General features: G+C 39.2%; 1 protein-coding gene across 5 annotated transcripts in view; it reads right to left on the minus strand.

Moving 5' to 3' along the window:
• The window catches only part of nav3 (neuron navigator 3), a 201,475-nt gene that overhangs the window by 126,011 nt on the left and 60,966 nt on the right, over positions 1-14,498 (minus strand). For all 5 annotated transcript variants that reach the window (XM_075472210.1, XM_075472215.1, XM_075472212.1 and 2 more), the window contains exon 3: positions 13,117-13,169. In XM_075472210.1, the coding sequence (XP_075328325.1) occupies positions 13,117-13,169 (53 nt within the window). The remainder of the gene's footprint in view (positions 1-13,116; positions 13,170-14,498) is intronic.

The following is a 14,498-nucleotide window of genomic DNA, read 5'->3' on the forward strand; positions in this document are numbered from 1 at the left end:
TGGTATTCAACTTATACGTTGTAAATTACAGAAACAAGGAGGAACTTTCAAAGTGGTTGAAATATTAATGTTCTGTGTTCTATAAGTGAACATATGCTGCCTGTGTTCCCCATTATATCCATTTTTAGTAAAACATTAGTTTTAAAAAGTAACATTATCATACGTACTGATTATTGGCAGGAAATCAGAGAGGTTCGTTCTGTAGCAGTGTGACAATGAAACAATGGGCCTTGTTCGGTTGAAATTGGACAAGTGGAGCACAAAAGAAGAAATGTCAGGCTTTCAGATGAACAGGATCTGAAAGTGATGTTCTTGAGAAATAGGAAAAGATCCACCAAAGACCTGACGCATGATGTGAAAGATGCATCTGGACCTTCTGTTGATACATGCTGTTCACTGAAGCCTCATCAAAAATGGTCTCCATGGAAGGGTGGCTGTCAAGAAGCCATTCTTCAGGAATGGTAAAAGGGGAAAAGGCTGAGCTATGCCAAATGACACAAGAAGTGGACTGAAAATCAGTGGCAACGGGTCTGATGGAGGGATGAATCCTCCCCAGAGCCCGGACCTCGACATTATTGAAGCAGTGTGGGATCATCTTGACAGAGAACGGAACAAAAAGCAGCCAACATCCGAAGAAGAGCTTTGGAATATCTATCTAGAATCTTGGAGAACCATTTCTGAAGGCAACTTAAAGAAATTACAAGAATTCCTGCCATAGAAGGTTCAGGCTGTATTGAAGAATCTCAACTTCTGACTTTGTTAGAATTGTACAACTCTTTTGCCTTATATACTGTATGTTTATGTTTGCACAAATTTCAGTAAAAAACTGCACCGATTGTCAGCTTTCCTGGAAAGAAGTGGTGGACTTTTACACGGTAATCTATATAGCATTAGTTCACAACTGAGGTCTTCTAAAGGCACTTTTCAATGGAAGCAAGTGAGTTGAATTCAAATCCAATTCAAAGTAAATCCAAATAAATACAAAAGTAGAATGTCAATCCATGTAAATAGTCAAGGCAAGAATTGAATTAGTATGATTTAACCCACCGTCCTGAGGTTACCAGATGCAGTGGGTGATGAACTCAAAGTTTTAGTATTTATATTAGTCTTTATATTACATACTTGGATGGAAAGTTGAGTCTAATATTAAAATACAAGTGAACAGGATAATCCATGTTAAAGGGCCAGCCATATGAATATTCATACCAATAAACATGGGGGTGTAGAACTTAATTGTATTAGTTGTGGATGCTGTGATGTAAGCTTCAATGCAGATGCATGAAGGGAAAGTTTTTTTCAGCACAGAAGCAGCTACAGTAACACACGATGAGCTCATTTAGCTAATTGTGAACAAGGTAATGCCAAATATATACCTTTGTGCCACAAACTGTCAAATCAAATGATTTCCTCATAAGTGTGGCTCATGTTGCATTTCTACACCTCAAATTCTCTTTCCACTTCAGTAAGACTTGGTGAGCAACAAAACGAGATACAAGCTGCGTCTTTATGATTACAGCTTAATGCCTTTCAGTCCCTCTTAGCTTGTGAAAAGTGTGTTCTGGCCTGTCAGGCCCCGTTAACTGTATCAAGTGACAGATGTATAATGGATGGAATTTAAAAGTGCTATCCCTGAGATGCAACTGTCAGATACAAATGGACCAACACCTCAATTACCATTTCACACGGGACAGAAAATAACCTCCTTCAAGACAAGACTAGAAAACCAGGCATTTGTGTTTTGTAGTACATGAGCATTGCAAGATAATTGAAGGGTTTTACTCAAAATGCTACATTATTACTGGAAAATACATGCAACCTTAAATCCTTAAATCAGTTTTCCAAAAAACACATATGACTCAAGCTTAAAAAAACAGAACAATTTTCTGGATAAGACTCAGTTGACCCCAAGTGACCTAGAGTTTTTCTTTACAGTTTGCTTAATCTTAAACTCAATGATTTTTGATTAAATTTACAATTACAATCAGTGTAAACAACACACAAGTCCAGTCCTGATGGATTCAGTCATTAAAACAATGAGCTTTCTGGCTTTAAAAGCAATTTGGGTTAGAGTACTCTACTTTCTGATTTCAGCATTAAGGTTTAGAAAAACTGAATCTGAGAATTATTTGCCTCTTTTCATAAAAATAGCCAAAACCAGAGAGACATGGTAGCTGAGAGTTAATCTCTACACTGTTGAGATTTGCAGCCACTTTGCTTTTCTTATATCAAACAACTCGGCTCTCTCATCACGCCCAACTCGTCAGATCGGGGGGGCTGACGCTTATGCTTCTCCTGATCTTTTCCGAAGAGTCAACTGATTCATCCCTCACACTTCCCTATTGATCCAAAGCAGACATATTTTGACAGCCGATGAATCAGAACAGATCAAATGAAACAGCTTTAGAGCAAATGATGGGGAGAGGGGAGGCTGGGTTAAAGGACCCGGTTTCTTAATCCAGGCATCTTTGCTTATCATGTCAAAATCAACAGTAAAGAAATGTTTTATTGTTAGGTATTGGCTGAGAATTGTTTCTCATATTATTGATCATGGTGACAGTGCCCAACACACCTGTCTGACATGCTTGAAGGCTAGTAGTTAGGGATCTGTAGATGCGATTCACTTTTTGTAAAATGTTGACTGTTAACCTCACACTGAACTTTATACATCCAGATTTATTGTCTGTCTGACAAAGGCAGTATTTGCATTCAAAGAAGCCTAAATGTTATGAAACTATATGCCATAAAGATTTTTTACTATAAGAATTCTAAACTAAAACTATTGGGTTCAAGTAGCTGAAGCCTCAAACAAAACTAGCTCCTACAAGGGTTTTTTTCCCCTTAAGTTTACAACATTAAATAACTCTGAGGGTCTCCATGTGACATCTGCTGCACAGGCAGTGTGTATAGGCTGAGAGTGAGAGAAAAACAAAGAGGTTCCATATGTAACAGAGATCAAGTAGTCACCTCGTTAATTTGGTTTTGATCTCTTTTAATCCGTTTCCACTGCACTAGTCAGATCTCATTTTCACTTCAGTTGATGATGAAGCAATAAAAAAAAATGCTTAACGATGCAATGTACAGCAAGGACAGATTTTTGTTATGATTATATCTACCCCCCTTTTCAATTTATGGTCATGTTTTTCATTGTAGACATGTTTGCTGCAGATATACCTTTATAACTGAAAAAAACATGCAGAAACACAATTACAGTAAAAAAAAAAAAAAACTTAAAAGGGTGGGTTGAAACTTAAAAAACTTAAAAGTGACCTTTATTTTACACATTCCCTGGCCTGAAACTGCTCTGGAGTATCCGGTACTGCGATACTGCAGTTAAGAACTTTAGTTTTTGGCCCAGTACCACGCCGTTTTGCTTCACCACACCCTTTCACCATAATAAATAAAAGAGAAAATTTTAAAAAAGATGCAGTTATGTGACTGGATTTTACTGCTGGATGGAGCTCAGAAAACAGTTGGTCAGTAATCACCAATTAGCTCTCTTGTTCCGTCTTCCAACAATTGGAGAAGCCAGAGAGCAAACAATTCTGTTATTTAATGCCTTTTGATGCTTTACAGATTATGTTAAGATGACCCTGTTGATTACTAGTTTTCTTTTAAGGTTTCCCCAAGTGAAACCCAAGTGTAACCATCAAATGTGAAAAACCCTACTCCAAAGTCCCACAAGACATCACAAATCTCAACCTTTTGCATTTACTGTCATATCTACAAAGGGGAAAAAATGTTAATCCTTTAAAAAAAAAATTGGACATTTCTGAAAAGGGTAAAGTGTCTGGCACATTCAGTCACTGCGGATCATTTTCACGTTTCACGTTTCATCATTTTCACGTTTCATGTATAAATGAAATAAAGTATATTTTTTGGAGCTTATACCCAGTGTGCGGACCATTTCATCACACTGTCTGACACTTTTGTCCGGCACCTGGATAATTGCTTTGTGGATGTGCGCACCCCAACCTCCAAACGCCTATGTTCATGCACACACACACACACACACACACACACACACACACACACACACACACATTCATTAACCCAGTAGCATGCTCACTAAGCAGTTGTTGTGCTGTCCTGTGGTTTAAGGTCACCTGTGTATTATATGAGATTGCTGCTGCTTGTGTTTTTTGTTTGTTTGTTTGTTTGTGTGTTTGTCCTCTGCTTGTCTGCTTACAGGTGCTTCTAAGGCTGGATTCCCCACAAAAGCAGTGAATCGTCATCAGTTTTGTTTTTACAGGTGTAGCAGCTGGTTGTCTGATTTTTCATTGTTTTTTATGTTTGTCTCTTCATGTTTCTGTTCCTTTTTTCTTTCCTTTTTTCTCTTCTTCGCTCTCCCTCTCTCTCTGTCCCCCGGTCCGGTTCGGCACTATTATCATAACATGTTAAATATTGTAACAAAAATAAATAAATAAAAATGAGGAGTTGATGGGCATCAAGGGGAGCTTTACATTCATAAAGCTTCCCTTGGCATAGCACATGTGTTTAGCATAAACGGTAATACTAGCCTGGGAATTCCCATGCTGCTTTGCGCGCAATTTCATTCTCACTGCAAAGTCAGCCTGGAAACCACCGCCCTTATTTTTGCCAGAGTTTGGGAACCAATCTCAGAACGGGGGGGCAGCAAGACGATGACGAAGTCTATGCACTACACCGAAGCTTGTAGAGTCTTAATCCAACATGGCAGCGGACACAACGTTACCGTTCGATGCAGCCTTAGAAAGTGTTTTAAGTAGCTTAGAGCGCAAGTTTACATTTATTTGACTTTTTTTCTTCTTGTTCCTAGTCGAATTTCTGTCGTCATCTGGTATAAGTGATACAATTGGCTATGAATTGTGCGCAAAGCAGCATGGGAAGAACCAGACGCCATTTGATAGACATTCGTAGCGCCCAATAAACGGCTCTAGGCATTCGTAAACCACGCCTCAAATACGAGAAAATGCACACCTAGTTCCCAGACCACCATCTCATCGAGATTGTGGACGCGTCAGCCAGGCTAGAGAAATACAAGAAAAAGGACAAAGAAATTCAGGTAAGAAGCAGGCTCAAGAAAAAAATGCATGAGCCAAAATAGAATGATGAACTTGCCATTTGTTTAATTTCCAAATAATTTACCATTCTCACCAAATAACAGGAGCAAAAATACCCAAGACAGGTTGCAGCTGGAGTGTTGCAGTCAAACAAACTAGCCTATTGACCTTTGATCCAGAGCAGCTAGATCAAAAGTCAGATTTTTCTCCCTTAACAGAACATCTGCCAAGGTCACACATTTAGAATTAGCAACTAAAAGCTTCCAAATGAGCAACAAGTGATAATGTAATGAGTCGAAACATTTCAGAAGGTCAATGTGTGCATTAAAGTGTACACCACTACCAACAAAGATTAAGGATGCTTGCAGGGGAACAAAGAAAGGTGAGACAGGCAACAGAGTCAAAGATGAAAGCGATCAATGTTAACACAGCATGAGAGTGACTTTTACAGCTAAGGAACTTAAGTACCCATACGTTTAAATCTTGATCATACTCCAAATCCCTGATACACATCTGAATGGCATCACTAGCTGTTTTCACACATGAACACCAGAGGTGTTTGAGAGAATGTGTGGACAATTCAATCTGGTCTTTTTACACAGTTGCTGTTCACACAAGCATATCAAAGTAGGTGGCTTTTCTACTGGAAATGCACTCTTCTGGCTAAAATGCGAGGGAGGGTGTGAGAGGGAAAGTGTGTAAAGAGCACGCAGGAGGCAGCACGTGGCTGCGGTAATCGCTGTGTTGTCTTTAACATGTTGAGAGTAGCAGATGAGGCTCCTTATAGTCTTAATATGAGTGCTGCATGTATCTGTAAATATCCACAACAGTGGGGAGTTAGCAGAAAGCAGCATACGGGTCAGGAAAAAGGACAAATACACCAGCACACAAATAGTTGCACAGCAGCAGCTCAGAAATATTTGCTAATATTTTTGTACATTGTCTTACCAACTGATGTTCAGGATATTTTACATGGGGAGTGGGTGGAAAATCTCTAAAATTAGTCCAGAGCAAATGTTTCAGACATATGTGTCCTCACATGCCAACGCTCTGGAACATCTCTAGACCCCTTCAGGATTCCAGTGCTTATGTAAAAACTTCTATGATCTCACTGTGGGCTTCTTTAAACACTTCATGCATTAAAAATTCCACATACTATCAGTAGATACTGTAGATTATTTTTCAAATGGGTTGCTGAACCATTAAAAAATACTTTTCACCTAACTGAGTTACATGTTAAATATAATCTCCTCTTCTATATCACTCAAATATAAAGACAAACAGACATTAATTTGTTCTGTTATCATCTCAGCCTTTGACACTGAAGATATTTTTCAGCCTCTTACTTATTTTTCCGCCCGGCGTGTAAACCTTCTGGTCATGAGCTAAACACTCCAGATTGTGCAGCAAGAGAAAACTTATTACACTTTCTCCTTTCAGCAGTCTAACTGGACATCTGCTTCTGCCCTCTTCTGTGAGATCACTCACTATCAATTTTCAGGCATGAAAAAAATATCATGGCTGTTTCGAAGTTCGCATCATATAATTGCAGGTGAAAATCATAAGCAACAGACTCATGATAGGTTCATTGTGTGACAGCCAGTGCTGATGTAATCAAACCAACAACACTGACGAAAAGTGTCACACGAATGCAAGTTGTTGCAGCCGTAGAGCAGTCTGGGCCAAAAACTCAAACCAGGAACACGATCAATTAGATGCAAAGATTAATAGCGAGCTGCACTGATGATGAAACATCAGGCCAGTGAAGATGAGTGGCTCATGCTGTTTTCCTCTCATCTGGCCCCTGTGCAGGCTACTAACAGATGGGGCCCAGATGAAACTGGGGGCTTTTATAGTCTCTAAGAAACCCTAGACTCAACTGGGTCTAAAAGAGAGCACACCCAGTGCAGTCTTGATTTTTAGACCAAAATTCTGCAGTATGACTTGTATAACACAGTAAGAATTACTTTGGTGATGAGGTTTAGAATAAGGTCTGAGTTCACATTCAATTTGCTTGAAAGATTCGTAGCTGCTGGCAATACAGGATTTATCTATGTAACCGTTTATAGGTTCAGTTTGAAAATATGTTAACATGGAAAACCAAAAAGTGATGTCTCATCGAATCTAAGAGGTAATTCTTTTGTGAAGTCGTCTGACACCACACTATAGTAAAAATCTTGTATAATACTTTGATTTATGACAAAATATCTGCAAAACAATTTTCCTCAGCTATACTTTGTGTTTAGTATTGATCAGCAAATGTCTGCCTGCTACATCTGTAAACAAAGATGATTTAGCTCACACATACTGAACATAATGTCACTTTGAGCATGTAAGCATGCTGACCTTAGCAGTAAAATGCAAAAAAGTGCCATATAAACATATATATGTATATTAAAGAAAAACACAGCTTCACAGAGTAACCTCCTCTCACTAGTTGATTAGTGAGTACCTCAATTTTGTTAACATCAAAGTGCTACATCATATCTAAGAGACTTTTTTTTTTTTTTTACACTTTTGATCAGATTGGTAGAAAATTAGCACTATTTAATGAAAACCATTCTCGCTTCCATCCCAGTCACATACTGATGCCTAACCAGGAGCCTTTGCCCTTGTTTATCAAACACCCTTTTTTCATATATGCAGGATATTTCCCAGATGGCAACCTCAAACATCAACATGGTAACCTCACAGATGTTGGAGAAGTTTTATGGAATAAAATGGTATAAACATTGTGTTTTCTTCCCTCAAAACCAGTAGTTTTAATGCCTAATGTAGAGTAAGTACTTCAAATGCCTAACCCAAACCAAGTAGTTTTAATGCCTAAAACTAGGCAAGTACTTGAAAAGCCTAAACCAAACTGCAAGTGAAACTGAAACTTAAGAGTGAATGAATAAAAAGAATCAAGTAAACAATACTTGCCGCCCCCCCCCCCCCCCCCATAGCCTGCTTTGTCAAATTCAACAATATTGACAACATTATCAACATATAGCTTCCTGCTGACAGATGTTACATTTGCATCAAAGAACTCACCTAACCCTTTAAGAATTGTTTTTTTTCTTCTCTGAAATCATTTGCCAAGGTTGCTAGAAGCTAAACAAGCACATCCATGCACTCAAACTGCTCAGTCATCTGTAATGCAAGGAAGTGCTCTGTGGTTTGCTAACGATGTCTGTCTATAATAAGGAGGATAAGCGTTGCAAGGCTTAATATTTTCTGCTGAATGGGCCCCTCTGCCATCTCTGCCTGCCAGTCATGTGCTTCATTCAGAATACTGGGTGCACATCTGATTCCTCAAGATATCTGTACAGCTATGAAATACTGCACTGTCAGAGGACGAGAGGTTTTACCTCGAAAAGGGATTAGAGCGTGTGCTGTAGGGTGAAAGATGCACACAAACACAGTGTCAGATCCTTAATCCACAGAAAGCATTTATAGTTTTTCATCACATGCATTGAGCTCATAGCTTAATATCCAACATTTTGGAAATGAAAAGAACTTCAAATCTACTCATTGCAAGTCTACAGATGATTTCTTAAAAGTTAAGACTAAGAAACCAACATTTTTCATACTCAGTCTCAGTTTAAAGAAACTACTTTCCAGGAATTATATGTTCCCTAACTAATCTAACCAAACGGTTCCCTGAACTACAATAGCCACAACTCCATAGTCAAAAGACCAAGCCTAAATGAAAGGAATCCAATTTGAATCTGTAATGAAGATGTTTCACTGACCAAGAGAAAATGCAATGACGTGGACATCTGATCTTTTGTTTTGCATTGCTGCACTTTTGCTTCATCCTCTGCAGTAATATATTTAGTAAAAAAAAGCAAAAACAGGGATTCTGGAATCAAAGAGGGAAACTCAAGCCGTTGAAGCAATAACTGCAAACATAACTCTTGTTCTCGTGTCCCATTTTGGGTTCAAATTGAGGCAAATGTATGAGACAGCATTTTAGATGAGCTTTGCTTTACACCTTAAATTTCCCACTCTCAATTAAGTGACCTTACAGTATTAAAGGAGAATAGTGACATGATATAAATGTAGGTTTTTGTCATGAAGTGTAATAGCAGGGAGATCAAAGGTCAATCTCTGCCATACAGGTCGGGAGATCAGAAAAAGAGGTGTAAATTATTCATAGTACTACTCCAAGGTAATTTCCCACGAGCCCACTGGCCAGTGAAAGGTAATAGCCATTAGCCCTGTAATTATGAGGACTAAGCACTCGGAAGCTCATTGAAAGGACTTTAGTGCAGTGCTGCACGAGTCAGAAAGGTTCACATGAAATGCAGAGAGATGGAATGCCTTGATCAATAACAAATCAAATGTACTCAGAATTTTACTCCTTCCTCTTTACAGGTGGAAGGTGTAAAACACATTAAAAACAAATCAAAAGTTAAAGAAACTGAATTGAGTATATGTTTTGTTTTCGCAATATAAAGTAGCTTTGGATGGGAAAAACACCCTGACTGTGATGGCTATTTATAAGTGATTCAGAAAGGCAAAGTTTTGCTTACCATCACTCATGGAAAAGCTAGATGTCAGCCAAGTTTTTTTCCCCCTCTCCTTTTATGTATTTTGAACAAGGATTTGGAGAAAAAGAGAGCATTCTGTGTGTTGATCATTTGAGAAGCTAGCAGATGCTGATGCTGTGTTGATTTCAGCGTCTCAGCTTCCAGCAGCTGCTCAGCTGGCTCCAGTCCCCTCAGGCTCCAGACCGGCAGCGGCAACATGCTTGTGACTCCAGAACCATCGTCAAACCAAAAGTGAGGGAAAAGTGATGGTGCCGGCCAAGGGCTTTAATCTACAGGTGCTCTCCTGTTTTTTTCTAAATATGAAGAAAATTAAATAACTAATGTTTTGATTGATTTTAGTTTTCAGCATAGGATAAGCAAACCATGCAAAAGACTACTTCATTTTGAGATTTCGGTGTACATTTGCCATCACATTTATTTCTCAGTTAGGAATTCATTCTTTGCACGTCTGGTCTGAAGCAAATTTTGACATCCTCGCCATTCTGCAATGATCCATCTGCTCCCTCTGAGGCAACCTGAGTGTAGCCCAAATATTTGTAACCATGCAGTCTTTGCGTGAAGACTTTGCGTGCACCTGGATCAGTTTCCATTCAGAAACACAACATACCACACAGAGGAGAACAAAATAGATGCTTGTTTTGAGGAGAGACTTTGTAGGAGAATCACCTTTGCCCACACCTCTAAGTAAGTTTGTGGACATGGAGATGGAAATCATAAACTGCCTTTAAGGTGGTTCAACTAATTTAAAAAAGCCCCCCCAAAAAAAGTAAATAAGATGCAACCTTTAGTCCTGGTCAGCATCATGTCCATACTGACTTTGCTCTCTGGTAATAACCTGACCTAATGTAGTAGCCTCTCAGTAATAGAAGCCAATGTTATGTTTGCTATGTAGCTACAAAAACAGAAGTAACTATCGAGAAAGAAGAAGATTGCAACATAGAATAATCTGGAAAGGGGTCTTTCAAAATTATTTTGGATCTTTTTCATTGGTACTGTCTGTTGACAGTCTTGCCCTACAAAGACAAGAAATCTTTAGACTCACCTGCTAGTTTGTTACACACCCATGTGAGGTAGCAGAGGCACCACATATCAATGAGCGGATGTCTGGCACAGTCAGGTCCTTGCCGGAAGTTCAGACGATTGCCATCAACATTCAGATGCAAGATTTGTATGCAAATATCTGCAGCCCATCAATGTTGTTTTAGGTAATCGGTTTAGGAACCTTATGATGCCTATGATGCAAGTAGAGCTACAATATACTTGACGGTTGTGTACTGTATAGCTGAGAGGAAGACATACAGCTGCTCATGGTGCAGAAAGTATCTGCAGCACATTCAGGAGTGTTTGGATACATTTGAAGAACTGTGTGTCTATTTGAAATTCGTTGGGATTTAATTTTTGCTAACAGTGACAGGCCTAATACACACACATACACACACACACACACACACACATCTTTGTAGCATTGATTTTATGATGGTGTGTCAGATGTTTCCATCCCCCTCACCCATTCTATAAGCAACCGTACTTCCTCAAACTTCATTATCCCAAGCTGGTCGAACCCTCTGCGGTCAGAGCAGGTGCTGGATCAATGGGCTTAGTAAGTGAATGAGACAAAGACCAAACTGCTCACACGCACACAACCACACACTGAAGACGCTGGCATATCAGGCAATGTGCTTGCAGAGCAGCAGCAGCTTGCCCTTAGAGACCACTGCGTCAGTCTGGACTCAGCTGTTTCCAGCCAGGACTAGAAGCACTTCATGTGACAAGAGTTTATTTTTTCAGAGCTGGTTTTGACATGTTGAACACAGGCACCAACATGAGGGGTTAGCAGGGTTCATATGACCTTAAGGTTTTCTTCCTTCCTGCTTCTTTAATGTTGTTTTTCTAACAGCGAGCACAGCCTGCTTCCACTACAGCTGGACCAACCACGGAGGAAAGAATAAAACAGCTGAAACTGCTCTGAACGTGTGAAACAAGTTGTAAAATACAGTTTTGGAGCAATGCCGTGATTTTTTCTTTTTTCCCCCCAAATATCCTAAACAAAGTTTAAGAAATTCGTAAGCTTGCCTTGTTTGGAGTTAATCTGTTAAACATAACTAGCAGCTGAAAATTTGGTTGATAACAAAGACTTAAAAACAAAGAGAAACATTTTCATTTTACTAAAACAGAAAGCTGAAGTAGTTAAACAGCCTTAGTCACTTTTAAATGGTAGGAGGGCCGATGCCAGGGCAAACCAACACTGCATAAACACTTAGTCAACTCTAGTTAAAGTGAGGGATAATTATCTCACAGTGACGACAATCAGTGGTTATACAGCCCGTCATCTCATTAAAAGAGGGGAAAAACGACACCGCCAACACCGTTCAGTCGTGTGGCAGCCAGAAACATAGATTGAAAATGGCATAGAAAGTCAACGATGGTAATATTTGAACTTTTCATGGCTCTGGAGAATTTTTGGTCAAGTGGAGATGTGGTTAAAGCAGCCACCACCATGGTTCTGAATGGCTCTGATCAGTGACAACCATATTTGCTTAATTTAAGAGCCTGTAATTGAAACTGAAACACAAAAATTATACGATGGAATCAATACAACAAATCCTCAATGAAAGCACATAAAAGTGAGAATTTCATGAGACTTTGTACATAAACTACAGGCTTGGTCTCAAGTTCTGTCCACACTGTGTACACTTCCTCCCTAAAAGGGTCCTCAAAATGTTTCAGGTGATGTTGGCAGGGGGGTGTTTATAGTGGAAAACTAATTGAATTAATTTAAATCTCAGAATTAAGGGCTTTAAGGGACATCTCAAATGTGACAAGGTCCCATGTGTGGCATTTTTTTTTGCAAGAGTTCCCAAGCTAGATTGGTAGACAGAGGTTTTCTAAAAAAAAATCCAATGCAACTATAAAACCTTTATTGCATTTTTTACGTTTTTTAGTTCAATCTTTAAATGACATAAATATATCTGTCTTTTACCTTAGAGCATCGTAAATCTAGGGGAGTAAAGTACCCAACACACAACTGTGCAAGTATTTCAAAAGTTCATATATACCCTACATTGACTCTCCTGAAACTATGTTTTAAATGTAATTTCAGTCTCCTCTCATGATCACGTGAATCAAAACAAAGTACTGAAAACAAATAAATAAATCCCATAAATACTTAATACAGTATTTGTTGATAAAATTTCAGTTTTTTTTTAACATCTTTTCAGAATTATATAACTGATTTGTAAACTTTTAATCAAAGGTTTGTAAAGCTTACAGGGGGTCAGGGGATGCTGCACTGCAGCTGCGGCTGAGAGCATCACCTACAGTAAATGACGGATAATGTAGCTTTGGGGTCATCACTCTGGCTTTCTGTAGTTCTGGTAGTACAGGACTTTACTTAATTACATTCAGTAATTAAGTACAAAACTGCAAATGCAAAACTTTTTTAAAGTGGAGGCAGATCAGCAAAAAGTCAGAACCTCACTCATAACTCTGTCATACACAACAGCAGTATAAAGGATGGGTGATTGAGTGTAAAATCCACTCACCATTTGCGACTGGCTCCTGGGGCTGCCATTGATATCCTCCACCTTTTCATTCGCTGTGTGAGAAAGGAAATGAAGAAATGAGATCCCATTCTGAGCATTGACACTCTAACGTCCAGTGATTTTTGATTTCAAGTGCACAAATCCAGCAGACATCTCTGTTTTGATTTACAAAGGAGAGTATATGTGGAGGTGCACAAGTGCATATGTGTACATATGTGTGTGCTGAGGTGTGGAGCGAGACAGGAGAGGTCTGGGAAGCAAAGCTGCCTAATTCGTCAGCTGCCGCCAGAGAGTTACTGACAGGCCAGCTTGGCCTCATTGTCTGGTGGGGCGAGCAGGGAGGGTAAAGTTTCAATCCAGCAGAGAGGGAGCGAGAGAGAAAGGAAGTTAGACAGAGGCTGAAAAAAAATGAGTTTTAGGAGGACAGGCTACACGAGTGAAAAAAGCAGCATGTGTAACAGACAAGAGAATGTGTTTGTGTGTGTATTTGTGTGTCAGTGTGATAAACAGAGGAAGAGAGAGTCATAGGAAAGTTTCAAATAGTGATGGGGACATAAAAAAAGAGTGAGCAAAGATGGGCAGACATATGGAGAAGAAAAAGAACGTGTGCTAGAAAAGAGTTTAATAAGTCATCAAGCCAATATTATGTAAGTCACTGCTGTGCAAAACACTTGAAAAATGCAATGTAATTGCTCATTATTTATCACTGTGTGGTTATGACTGGGTTCAGCCAGCTCAGATGGTTCAGACCCACCATTCATGTAATTTGCATTGCAACAAAGAGCTCCATGTCAATAAAGGTACGATCATTAAGAGTTAAGTTGCTACTTCTGTGTTCCAGAAAAAGTCTGAAGAGCATAAACTTTGTCAGCTGCATTTGCAAGGCCATTCATGGGCAAAGTTCATGGTCAGAAGCCCACTTCGTCCTCTTTGAATGCAGATGGTACACCCAGAGCATCCCTTTGGGACGCACACAGTTTCCTGAGCTGGTTGCAAAATGCATATCCAAAGCAATATTGAAACTTTCTGCAATGTAATGTATCTTAAAGTCTATTTTAACAAGTAACCATGATGTTTTACTAAACTTAACCAAGTACTGATAATGTGTAAACATGTTTTACAGTAGAACATCACAATAAATCTAAATAAAAGACAAAAAAGGAAGTGAAACGCAGCACTACCAAAGTTGGACTTGAACACAGCTCCTTTGCTTGGGAGCTGGATGTCTACCTCCCTCCGACCTCCTTATACAATCTGTGTTACTACTGGAATGACCTTTTCCTGGACCAGCAGTTTGTGTGTCATCTACTGCTGCAGTGGGATAACTGGGCACCCCGTTCAATGAAAGCTGTGAAAGGATCTTGACAAAAGTAACACTTAAT

This window comes from Odontesthes bonariensis, chromosome 8 (assembly GCF_027942865.1).
Source record: "Odontesthes bonariensis isolate fOdoBon6 chromosome 8, fOdoBon6.hap1, whole genome shotgun sequence".
Lineage (NCBI taxonomy): Eukaryota > Metazoa > Chordata > Actinopteri > Atheriniformes > Atherinopsidae > Odontesthes > Odontesthes bonariensis.